The sequence below is a fragment of the Labrus mixtus genome, chromosome 3 (assembly GCF_963584025.1).
Source record: "Labrus mixtus chromosome 3, fLabMix1.1, whole genome shotgun sequence".
NCBI lineage: Eukaryota > Metazoa > Chordata > Actinopteri > Labriformes > Labridae > Labrus > Labrus mixtus.
In genome coordinates this window covers 19,546,589-19,558,666 of record NC_083614.1, presented here as the reverse complement: position 1 = coordinate 19,558,666, position 12,078 = coordinate 19,546,589, and the positions used below count along the sequence as shown (strand labels likewise).

At 38.9% G+C, this 12,078-nt stretch overlaps 1 protein-coding gene across 3 annotated transcripts in view; it reads left to right on the top strand.

The window, feature by feature from the left end:
- The first annotated feature begins 20 nt into the window (after positions 1 to 20).
- Positions 21 to 12,078, top strand: part of usp13 (ubiquitin specific peptidase 13) — a 33,986-nt gene continuing 21,928 nt past the window's right edge. For all 3 annotated transcript variants that reach the window (XM_061033616.1, XM_061033615.1, XM_061033614.1), the window contains exons 1-9: positions 21 to 284; positions 2,504 to 2,629; positions 5,107 to 5,167; positions 7,621 to 7,742; positions 8,572 to 8,714; positions 9,215 to 9,399; positions 9,950 to 10,047; positions 10,147 to 10,337; positions 11,706 to 11,777. In XM_061033616.1, coding sequence (XP_060889599.1) covers positions 174 to 284; positions 2,504 to 2,629; positions 5,107 to 5,167; positions 7,621 to 7,742; positions 8,572 to 8,714; positions 9,215 to 9,399; positions 9,950 to 10,047; positions 10,147 to 10,337; positions 11,706 to 11,777 — 1,109 coding nt within the window. In that variant the 5' untranslated portion in view covers positions 21 to 173. The remainder of the gene's footprint in view (positions 285 to 2,503; positions 2,630 to 5,106; positions 5,168 to 7,620; positions 7,743 to 8,571; positions 8,715 to 9,214; positions 9,400 to 9,949; positions 10,048 to 10,146; positions 10,338 to 11,705; positions 11,778 to 12,078) is intronic.

Sequence of the window (12,078 nt, the reverse complement as noted above, 5' to 3'; positions counted from 1 at the left end):
TCAACAGCCAGCTCCTCTCCACCCCTCTGTCATTTTATTTTTATGTTTTTTAGCGTCACATCCCCCTGGTCGGAGGAATGTAGACGGAGAGCTTTAAAAATAGCATCCTCTCCTCTGACAGCGCTGCTCCGGAGGCTCCGCAGCACTGTGGTGCGAGAAGCAGGAATGCGAAGATGGCTACAGACCTAGGAGAGCTGCTGGTCCCGTACATGCCCACCATTAGAGTGCCCAGGACAGGAGACAGGGTTTTCAAGAGCGAGTGCGCCTTTTCCTTCGACTCACCTGTAAGTGCCAGTCTGTCTCATACACTAGTCATTGTGTGCTGGGTGAATGTGCGTGGCTGACAGTCTGACATGTCGTGGCTAAACAACACACGTGAACCAGCTCTACTATGTGTGTGTGTTTCTGTGTCTCCATGGCCGCCTACCCTGTGAACTTGAAAGCCAATTAAATAATTGAATGTTGTTTACTTCCCCACGAGAGAGTCGTGGAAGGGGGTTCCCTTTGTGCAGGGGAGGGGATAGTCCGGTCCAGTTCAGGCCAAAACTCATTAAACCTGCAAATACGCATCCGAGCACACCTGTTTTTAGCTGTTAAATTGTTTCAAATGCTTTAGCAGCTGTTGTCTGTAGCTAAATAGTGAGTGTACCGCCACCATATGGATTTATTTCATTTTTAATGAATATATGGACTTCATTTAATAGCAAAAAAAAATGTCAACATGTTATAACAATAATAGTCAAGTCATATAGGCTTGTTGTAGTCTGTCAATTTCTGGATTGGAGTAGCCTAGTTAAAGTCACTGCCGTTTCCTTAAGGAGTGGACAATGACAAGGCAAAGATTCAAGCTATCATTATAGTACTCTAACACTCAAAGAAAGTTTTTAGTCTTTAAAGCTCGTTCAAGGGCAATTCCCAGTTTCTCGAGTGTGTTTCTCGAAAGTGTGTTCATAGAAATTCTCATGACCTATATTTTGAAGCACGTTTCCATATAGCCTGCTGTATTTTTTAGATTGATTGATTTTTCTTTTGTGTTAAAGGCTCTATAGGATAGCTTAAAAACATTGGTTATTTTTTTTATTTAGGTCTATTTAGTGATTTGTAGTAATAAAAAATATGGAATTGTCTGAATCTTCAGTTCACTCTGTAGCCTATTGTTCTTTAAAAATAAACTTATGATGGTCTGGATAGAAATTCTGAATTTTGGACTCCTCACACATTACTCATACAACAAGAAAAATCTACTTTCTCAACTGAAACCGTTTTTAAAGGTGACTCAGCTGTCTGGAGTTCATCACGTTGGCCCGAGCACTGGTTTATTTTTATCCTTCTACTGTTGAAGCTCGTATGTCACTCTGGGCCACTTAAAGGTTTATCACAGGGTTTCATGGCGGCTGCACTGATTGCAGATACAGGTTAGTTTTTGTAGGGTTACACTTGATGTATTTTGTCTCTGGCAGTCTGAAAATGAAACTGCAGAAGCTTTTTTTTCCCTGTCATATAAATTATACCCCTTAAATTAGTACTGCTGGGTCTATCTTTTGCATTTTACAACACCTTACATATGCTGCAGTGGTCTAATGCAGAGATTTGAATGTAACAAAATCATTGAAATGTAATTTTCTATTATTACAGCCAGTAAACTTGAGATGAGACATAGATTGATGTAGTCCACTAGCACTCACCAGCACATTAAAGAGGACTAAGCTTACTGTTTTTAAACAGGGACACCTTCGTATTGCTAGTGCCACTAAATAAAAGATGTATTTTGTCAATGTAATTGTTATCTTTGTAACGGGATGCACATATTGTTCTGTTAAACAAGAGTGAACTGATCCATCAAGTGGCTTGTTTAGAATACAATAGAAGAGATGCATCCCATCTTTGAGACAACTGGCTAAGAAACATGGAAAATGACTGTTGATTATCAGTATCAGGCATTTCATCAGCAGGCTTTTTCTCCATAAAAGTGTTGGCTTTTTTTCTGTGCAAGAGTGCTGGAACAGATTGCTGGCTGTTTGACAAGAGGCAAGAAAGAAACAGTTTGGACAAGAAAGCCTTGAAAATGTGCTTGGTACTTTCTTATATTTCCACTGTGCTTGTTGTGTTAAATGAAAACCGTAGCTGTCAACCTTCAACAAAGTATACAAGTCTCAATACTTATTTCTCCTCTAAACCTTGAGGCTATACGTTGTGTTGACAAGTTTTTGCTTTTACTAAAATGGTCATTTACATACATGCTATTTTTGCAGTGAAGTACTTATAAAGTTAGATTCTTCGTTGTTTTGTATGTCATAATAGAAAAGGATTGTAAGGAGGTACACTGTAACTTGTTGAACACTGTTTGCTTCGGTCAAATTAAGCAAAATCAACATTGAGAATAGCTATAGTCTAAGACACAGTGGAGTCAATTTTCTGTCATGATGCTCTTTTCAAGGCTGTTGTGTTGATGGTTATTGACTTGGTGCTGCTGTTCATTGTTCCTGTTTGTTTTGGTCTGCAGGAGTCAGAGGGAGGCCTGTATGTGTGTATGAACACATTCCTGGGCTTTGGACGAGAACACGTGGAGAGGCATTATCGCAAAACAGGACAGAGTGTTTACATGCACCTCAAGCGACATGTCAAAGAGGTGAGTTTAAACCTGATCTGTGTTTTTAAAGGATCCAAAGTTTGCATAGTGCCTTTGGGAAAATGCACATATGAAGAGCTTGGCTTTAAAAAAAAGAGCCAAAGACAGAGGCATGGCTATATTATTAAATGTGAAGTAAGATGGGACAGGTCAAATATAACCATGATAAAGTAGTTACATCCACTGATGTAGAAACTTATTGTGCAACTGAAGTTACCAGATTTGAACAGCGTCAGGCAGGTCACAACTTAAATTAAAACATTGAAACTTTCATTCTTGACAAACCGGTGATTACACATAAAAAAATATGAATTCTCTTTGAGGACCTCACAGCATTTAATACAAGTAGTTATTTGGAATTTAAAAATTTCAATGTAACTAAACATAACATAAACATCTGATCATTGGTTTTAAACCCTTCATTAAAAACATCTGATCAATGGTTTTGATAAAGATGTTAGCAGGTTCTGTCATGATAAAACACTAAATCCTGTAAAAGTATTGTGCCCACATCTGTGAGGTGCATTATAAGATTAGATTAACTTTATTGTCCCAGTGGGAAATTTGCCTTGGACTTCACATTGCTCTGATGCAGTAACAAATGCTGTGATTGTGTTTATAAGTGATTCTTGTATGGCCTGCTTATACCTGGGGCTGGCATGCATAATCATTGACGTTTCATTAGAAAAAGATGTAAAGTTTCTCTTAACCCTTCATTGGACTCACTGCTGTAACCTTCAGACTGAGTCCCCTCTGAGTGTTTGTGGGAAACACCTGATATATTTTCAGCTCTGCATCTATCTGAACTCCTCATGTGACAGTTTCCAATCAAGAGTCTGCTAATTTGGTGCTAATTGTGTTAAATGAGATGAAGTCTTCACAAATCTTATTAATTCAAACTAATTGAAAAACACGAATGTCCAGCTTGATTATAGTGGAAGTCCATGGTTTTGGTAGGAAGTATGAAAGAAATCCAAGACACAGTGAATATAGCAATAACATTATCCTTAATTAATCATGGATAATCCAATTATCATTTCCAGAAGAACATAGAGGGTCTTATAGACAGTGCGAAGCATGTCACATGTACAAAAAAGTCAAAATTTAGGGGGGAAAAGTGTCCAACAATGACTTGACATTAACTTGAGTTTAAATTGATCATTTATTATAGGATACTTCTTATTTTTTATATTTTATATGTACCAATTTACATTCACAAGTGTATTTCAAGAAACATCCTTCAAATTCATGAAGCAAACATTCTGAAGATAAAGACTTCAACTGAAACTTAAGTGTTGCTGCTCAATAAAAATAACATTTAATTCAAAGTACCAACAGCATTAAAATAAATACAGTCAACAATACAAGCTTTCAAACAACAGAATGTCTCTTGATATTTGTAGCTGGAGTGGACAGAAACATCTAACACTCTTCTGCAGTCCACATTAACAGCTCTGTAACTTATCTTCAAAGGTTATTGCATTTTTGTTCAGTTTGAGGCAGAGGGCTGACACAACTCTGTGTTCAGTTTTTTAAAGTTTTTGGTGGCGCTGCATTGGGTTACATTATATTGTTTGAATTAAAATGATTACAAGTGAGTTATTATTAAAATTATTACAAATTACGTCTGTGATTTGTCCATCCCATCCCGGTGTGTGTTTTAACAAAATTGACTCCGCAAAGCATTCCCAGAGAAGCCCACATTTTCAAAGTTGATGTAAACAACGGGGGTGCTAGTGGTTGCTGTGTTTTCTCACTGGCTCTAATTGCCCTCAGATAATCTCTGCTTTGTAAAGAGCTGCTATTTCCATGCCTGAATCTGAGCAGAAACAGCTGCTCACATTCTACAGGCTCCTGTGTCTGCTGTTTTTTTCCCCCCATGAGTCCACTCTGCCTCGAGTGTGTCAGCATTCTCTGTCTTTCTGTCTGCCACTGTGTCCTCCTCCCTGCCCAGTGAACAGGAAGCTGTCACCTAAATCTGAAAGGATTCACAAGACATCAAACACATGGCCATTGCGACGATGACCATAGCCTCTTTATAAGTGCTGACTGCCCCCAAAAAACAAATACATATTTGATAAAGATTATTTGTGTAAAATGTGTTTGTTTTTTTTGCCAGTCTTGGCAGTATGTTGTGGTGGAAAAGGGAAGGATGATGAGACTGTACAGGCAAGGACAGGCCCAAACACGCTTAACATACTGTAAAGGATATTCATGCAAGTCATACATGCAACTGAAGCAGGTTAATGTGTCATTCTTTAATTTTGACCCTGACATGGAAGAGGGGGTTTTCCCCTGGCCATGTAACCTGACCTGGCAACTTGAAGATCCAGCATCTATTTCTAACAAAGTAATAGCCATCTGTAGAGCAAAAAAGCTTCTTCCATCATTTGACTAAGAAACTCAGTAAAGGTGTTTTATTAATGTGGTGAGGGCTCTTTGATCCAATTTAATTTCCTCCTTCCTGTTTCCTGCAGAAAGCAACAGGAGCTGCAGGAGGCGCCATCCCCAGACGAAGGAATGGAAAAGTGTTTCTAGGTAAGATTTGCACGTCAGCCTGCAAACAATGAAAGTAGTACTAAACATTGTTGAGCAATTCATTCATAGTATTAGCAATGATTCCTCAATGTGTATGTAGCTGGCCAAAGCAGCTGATTCATCTCCTAAATGCACCATAAGAGAGTTTATAACACTTATTCTCAAGTTTTAAATGGTACTAGATATATCTCAGGGGCTGTTAAATACACAATATAGTACTAAAGAAGAAAGTTCAGCTCCACAAATATATGCCCAATTCTTTGGCTCTGTCTTTGGATTTTGGATGTCGTAGTTTATTTTCAGGCATTTTAATTTTTTTTTTCTTTCATGAAACCATCTGAGAAGTTAGAGAGGTAATGCCTCTTCGGTGTGACTGCTAACAACTCACAGACATCTGTAATGTGACAAGCTTTTTTGGAACTCTTCTTTAGAGTCATGGTAGTTGAAACATTTATGTAAAGATACTTTGAAGAGAAATGGGTACAGCACTGAATATATTTAACAAATATATATATATATTAGTTGGTGTTTTGATATCAAACTGAATGTGCTTTTTAATCTTTTGAAACACGTCATTGAACTAAGAGAACCCCCCTCTCTTATATGCCAGTTGTATTGTTTGTTACACTGCAGTGACCCCCCCAGCAGCCCCCCCCCCCCCCCCCCCCCCCGCCCCCGCCCCCGCCCCCGCCCCCACAGCAGGCCTTTACTTCATATTTCCCATGATCAGACCGCTCCTCCCCCTGCTCTGTCTGCATCCTCCTATGCTCCAAATATAGCTCATTTATTTGTATGTGTGGTTGGTAACTGCTCTAAATCAAAGCCTTGCCTGCTCCCCTCCTCCGCTGTGTGGGTCGGGGTGGGTTTGAGACTGCCCCCTCAGCTGCCACCAACTGTCATCCTCTCTTTCGGCTGACACACTTCTACTGCAGCTATGATGCTGTTCATAGAGGACCAGGTGTCTCTCTACCTCCTTCTTAACCCCCCCCCCCCTCCCTCTGCTGGCCTGGCGGGGGAGGAATTCCTTCCACTTAACCTACATATAATTAATGTTCCTGTTTTCTTATCAGCCAGCGTTTAATCAACTCTTCTATCCATTGGCATTCATCTGACTGCTGCACATCAAATCCTACTCAGTCTCTCTCATGGAGATAGTTCTTAAAATGGTCTTCTCTTGGATAATTTAAGCTGTTATCCATTTGGATCTTTGATTTGGCAGCAGGCATGTGTGTGTCTACCACCATTTTCGTACCAGTCCAGGGATTCAATCCAGCCACTGTCTGCCAACGTCAGACGTTACCATGAAAGCAGTGGACACAATAACAATGTCCCGGATAAACTGTTTCACTTGAGTCATTTCACGACTTCAGGATGAAGTGAAAAAAAGACAACTCACTATGGAGAGAGATTTAACACAACACTCATGTTTAAAATTTCATGTTTAAAATTTGCTGAAGTTTAGCTCGACATAATTGAAACTCTGATAATTATTTGATTGGTACATTAGTAGATAGACAGGAAGTTAATTAGCATCGGACATGCTGTGGTTCCTGCAGCCTGATTGTGTAGATCTTATGCCTATAATAAACTGGGTCTGGGATAAATACTTTTCACTATCAATGGCTCTGTAGATTATTTTATAAATAGCTTGATTCATTATTTGTTTACAAAGATGAACAACTGGTTTAAGACAGCATCAAATGTTCCTATCGACCACAGCAATGCCTCTCAATGCCTACATTTGGTCATTAAACAGCTCAGTTAACTAAAGAGTTGGGAAATAACCCCGGAAAAATCTAAAAACTGGCCAGATTGTTGTACTGCTTTTTTTGTTTTGTTCTAAAATTATTTAAAAAAAAGTAATGAATTAGTAAAAAAATATTCTTTTAATTTGATTAATGAAGAAATAGTTTTTGCTTGACAGTAAACAAAAACTGTTTGGGCTTTTAATGTTGGCTGAGAAAGAAAGTATTTTCTGACATTTTATAAAGCAAAGTATCATCTCAAAATATCAATAGGGAAACATATTTGATTGATTGATTATGTTATCAATAAAGACAGTGCTGTAGCTGTGTAGACAAAGCCATCATCAGTACTCCCTAGTAACGCTAGTTGCTGGGTATAAGAGTGTGTGATGACCACCTAATTATAGCTCTGCATGAATTGTTTCGGAGCAAGAGTCATCAGCACAGTATGAAGTCATCCTGTCTCTGTTGTAAAAAAAGATGTCATTGATGGTTTTGTTCAAGGGTTATGATGTGTCATAAAACTTTACAGCTTTGACTAAAAGGACGACAGTCATTAAGACAAGAAGACACCTCACACTTGAAACAAATACAAATAACTGAGAATAACGAGGATCATGACATGTGCAACAAATAATATCAGTCAGCGATGTATTAGGAAGCTGTCTCCAACAGCAGCTGATTGGCTGTGTACTCCCTTCCCTGTAGATTTAGAGCTAAACCGTGACTTTAACGGTGAGGACTATGAATATGAAGACGAGGCCAAGCTGGTCATTTTTCCAGACCACTTCGAGATCCCCTTACCAAATATTGAGGAGTTGCCCGCTCTGGTCCGTGAGTCGGTGCTGCATGAACTCTGTGTGTTTTTCTGCATGTTGATGGGAGTGCGCACTCAGTGGTTCCCTTTGTAGTGAACAGACTGGCAGGTTTATAAACACCCATTCAGCCTGAAAACTACCTGAAAATATGAGATCAAAGTCCCCCCTATAATTCACTTAACCTAAGGCAGAAGTGATCTTACCACAAGGGTTCTTTTTAATTAGTTTTGATTGTAGATGTTCAAATAAAGGCTATTTCAAAGGCTACTCTATTAAAAGAAAAAAGGGAACCACTAGATGCACTTTATATTCAGGCACTCTTATCACTTTAGTGTTTGTGTGTCATTGCTTGCATGGAGTCCAGAAGATACTTGTTTGTTTGTGGAGTGCAATGAGCTCCTCCAGTAAATGAGTCTTGGTTTTGGCCGTCATTTTTGTATTGATTTTTCAAATTCATTGTTGCACGCTTACATTTACTTGTAAAACAACAGGATAATTCCCTTAGATATCGTTTCTTTCTGCACTACAGTAGCACTATAGAGCTGCCCTGTTCTGCTATGTTTGATGATTTTATCTTCACTTTATTTTGCATAAATCTTGCATGTCCAGCTGTCCTTTCTATTTGATGTTGTAGATTACTTGTTTTAAGAGTTCATTTTAAAGAATTTTGATGTTTTCAAGTGGTCAAAATAAAATATTACCAAAAGGTTCCTTCTTATAACAGACTTTATTTATCCCTGAAGTTTTTATTCTATCAAGGCTTATCTATTTTAATATGACCTCAATCACACCAGTTTTTTGAGAAGTTAATTTTCTCTCTGCTCATGCCTCTGATGATCAGGTGACCATCGCCTGTGACGCCGTGCTCAATGCATCATCAGCCTACAAGAAGCAGGAGCCTGAATCGTGGGAGGAGGAAATCCAGGTATCCAAACATGCCAGGAGCCTCAGACAGCTCGATAACGGGGTCAGGATCCCACCCAGGTATGACAGATATGAAGTATCACTGTTACATTTGTTAAGTGGGCCTCAAAATGTATGTAAGACAACACTCACATTTGTATAGCTGTTCTCATGGCTTGAACTGGTGAATTGTGGGGAATAAAGCCGCTTTAATAACAGCTGTGTCTCCGCAGGTTTGGGTTATGAGACATCTTCTGGATTTCTTAGAGCAGTGTTTCTTAAAAACTGTAAACTGAAAACAGAAGAATGTCTTGCTCCTCAGATAACTTTGGTTCTTTTGTTCATTGTACTCAGGAAGGTTTAAATAGAAAAATCTAAAGTGTTTTAAATTAAACTTAATAAACATTCAAACAAATGTCTAGGATCTCTCTGTTTCTTCAGGAGTGTCCTCATGTGAAAGTCATTCAGCACTTAACCTATGGGGCTGAATTGACCTAAAATGAATAGTGAAAAAGTGATTCTCTGCAACTGATTATTTAATAAGTAACAACACAGAGAAATGTATTTGTCTTTGCTCTCAGTGGTTGGAAGTGTCAGAAGTGTGAGATGAGAGAAAACCTGTGGATGAACCTCACGGATGGAGCCGTGCTCTGTGGGAAGTGGTTCTTCGATGGGAGCGGAGGGAACGGCCACGCCCTAGAGCACTTTAGAGAGACCAACCATCCCCTGGCTGTCAAACTGGATACCATCACACCAGACGGAGCAGGTCTGACACTTATGACATGATCATCTCAGCTGTCACATTTTAACCACAATCCAAGTTTCTTTATGATGTAAGGGATGGATATCCTTGAAGTAGCTTTTATTTCACTAACTCAGACAAAACAAATCACACCAAGGATCAAACCTTTGGAAAATGGCCTTTGTTTTAATTTGTCATAATGTAATTAAAATAGTTTACTGTAAACTTGGTGCACATGCATTTACATGAGCTAGTATTGTATAATTGTAGATTAACATGGCATGATTTTAAACTGTAGTTTAAGCCTGGTAGGGATCTTAGAACATGAAGCTTATCATGCTGAAGTTTTTAATTGAAATAATGATAATTCTAACCACAATTTTAAAAGTTATTACTTCACCACCTGTGGTCTGTAACAAATTGTACTTACTGACTATAGTATTAGTACTACATTTTTTAAAATACAAATGTAAACAGGGTTCAGATGTGACCGTAACAACATAAAAAAGCTTAAAAAAGGGTGTTAAGTTTTAGACTGACCTGTAATTGAGATAACCTAATCCTTTGGTTTCAGATGTCTACTCGTTTGAGGAGGAAGAGGCCGTGTTGGACCCCCACATATCAGAACACTTGTCACACTTCGGAATAGACATGCTACAGATGCAGAAAAGAGTGAGTTGTTTTAGCTTTGAACAACAACAACAAAAAGTTGTCCCCGCTGAAGGTTTCACATTGAGCTTTTTACCTCTCTCTCTCTATCTCTCCCCTCAGACAGAAAACGGTCACAACACAGACAATAACTCTCGGCCACGGGTAAGCGAATGGGAGGTGATCCAGGAGTCAGGCATGAAGCTGAAAGCGGTGTTTGGTTCTGGTTACACGGGCATCAAAAACCTGGGAAACAGCTGCTACCTCAGCACGGTGATGCAGGTCCTCTTCAGCATCCCTGACTTCCAGAGGATGTGAGTACACAGCATATATAGATATTTCAATGAGCTAGAGTTTGTTATGTGTATTATTTCACATTATTTAGTTTCTACATATTATTTAAAGAGCCCATATTATGCCCTTTTTGGGGTTTGTATATTTAATCTATGTACCTACTTTTGTACGTTCACAATAGCTAAAGTCCGAAAAAAAGTGTCTGTTTTCATGTACTGCTCCTCCTTGCTCCCTCTCCGCTCTGAGTCCATCAGCTACACTCTGTTGAGCCCCCACTGTTAGACCCCACGTGGGCCAAGTCTGCTCTGATTGGTCTGCCGATCCGCTCTGTCGGTCAGTTGCTCAGCACGCGTTTCGGAAATTTCAACATGAGCTGCAGGGCTTGCCACAACGAGCTAATGGGCTTAGATCAGTGATCTCACACTGACAATGACGTCGGATTGACACATTTTTATCGAGGGGGGCTAGAACCGAGCGTTACGTGCAGCTAATGCTACAGCTAACAGGAGGAGGTAGGAGAAGCCGCGTTTCCGCAGACTTTGAATTTTTGCACATAGATGTGCCTAAACATGCACAGGACACTTGGAAAACACACTAAAGGGCATATAAAACCAGAAAAAGCATAATATGGGACCTTTATGGTATTTTCAGGTTGTCCATATTTATTTTTAATAAGGTTAGTGCCTTATCAAAGCACAAAATGTCATTGAAAAGGTAAACAGATTCTTGATATCAAAGGGGAACAAATTCATTGTCTGTTTTTTTGATTTCATTGACTCACATTTCTGAATACTGTCTCTTTAAACCTCAGGATTTTTACAATAGCAGGCACACAAAATAAACTCGTTACACAGCATACTAAAGCCTAATTTGATTTTCATATGTGAGTCTCTAAGCACCACGAGACACTTTTCATGAGATTCAGCGGCCAATTCATTAGTAAACACAGATGAACTTCCTCAAATGACTACAATTTCGGCAAAGATAAATCTTTACTAATTAGACTAATCATTAAGCATTAAGAAAAAAATAAATGCAGCCAAAAATGTTTCACTAGTTTATATTAACATGGTGGAAAGCCTTACGTGACCTATGTTGTATTATGTGCAGTGCTTATTACATTTTGTCACGGTTAAAGGTGTAATTAAAATGGAAATGTGTGTTTATGTACATTTTTAAAATGTGTAGCTCTGGATTACATATGGAGGTAAGCTTAGTAGCAGAAAATCGATTTTTGCTTTGAAACAATTTTAGTTATTTAAATATCTGTATTTAGTGTGTATGTTCACGAGCAGAAAGTGTTAGTGCTTTCTACGTTTCCAGCGGTCTTGTGCTGTGTCCATGTGCTCAGTCTGAGGTTAGCGTGTGACATTTCTTTTGATCTGTAGGTATGTGGGTAATCTTCAGAGGATATTTGACTACTCACCCCTCGACCCCACGCAGGACTTTGCCACTCAAATGTAAGTGCCTCCTGTGTTACATAATTCAGTGCAATAACACACAAGACAAGCAAGGGGTTTTCAAGCTGCTTGGTTAAGAAAATGCTGAGGTGTCCTTACCTGAAACTTGTGTCTTTGATTATTAAAACACTTTTGATAACTTTATTATGACACTGCAGTTTCAAAAGTTGGCCAAATCACGTTTATGAACTTTATTTAAGAAATTGATGATACTTTCTTTAACAGTGTTTTTATCTAGTCATTCATGTTAAAACTTGGTGTGTTTTGTCATGTAAGCTGGTGTGTTGCAACAGGCCAGTGG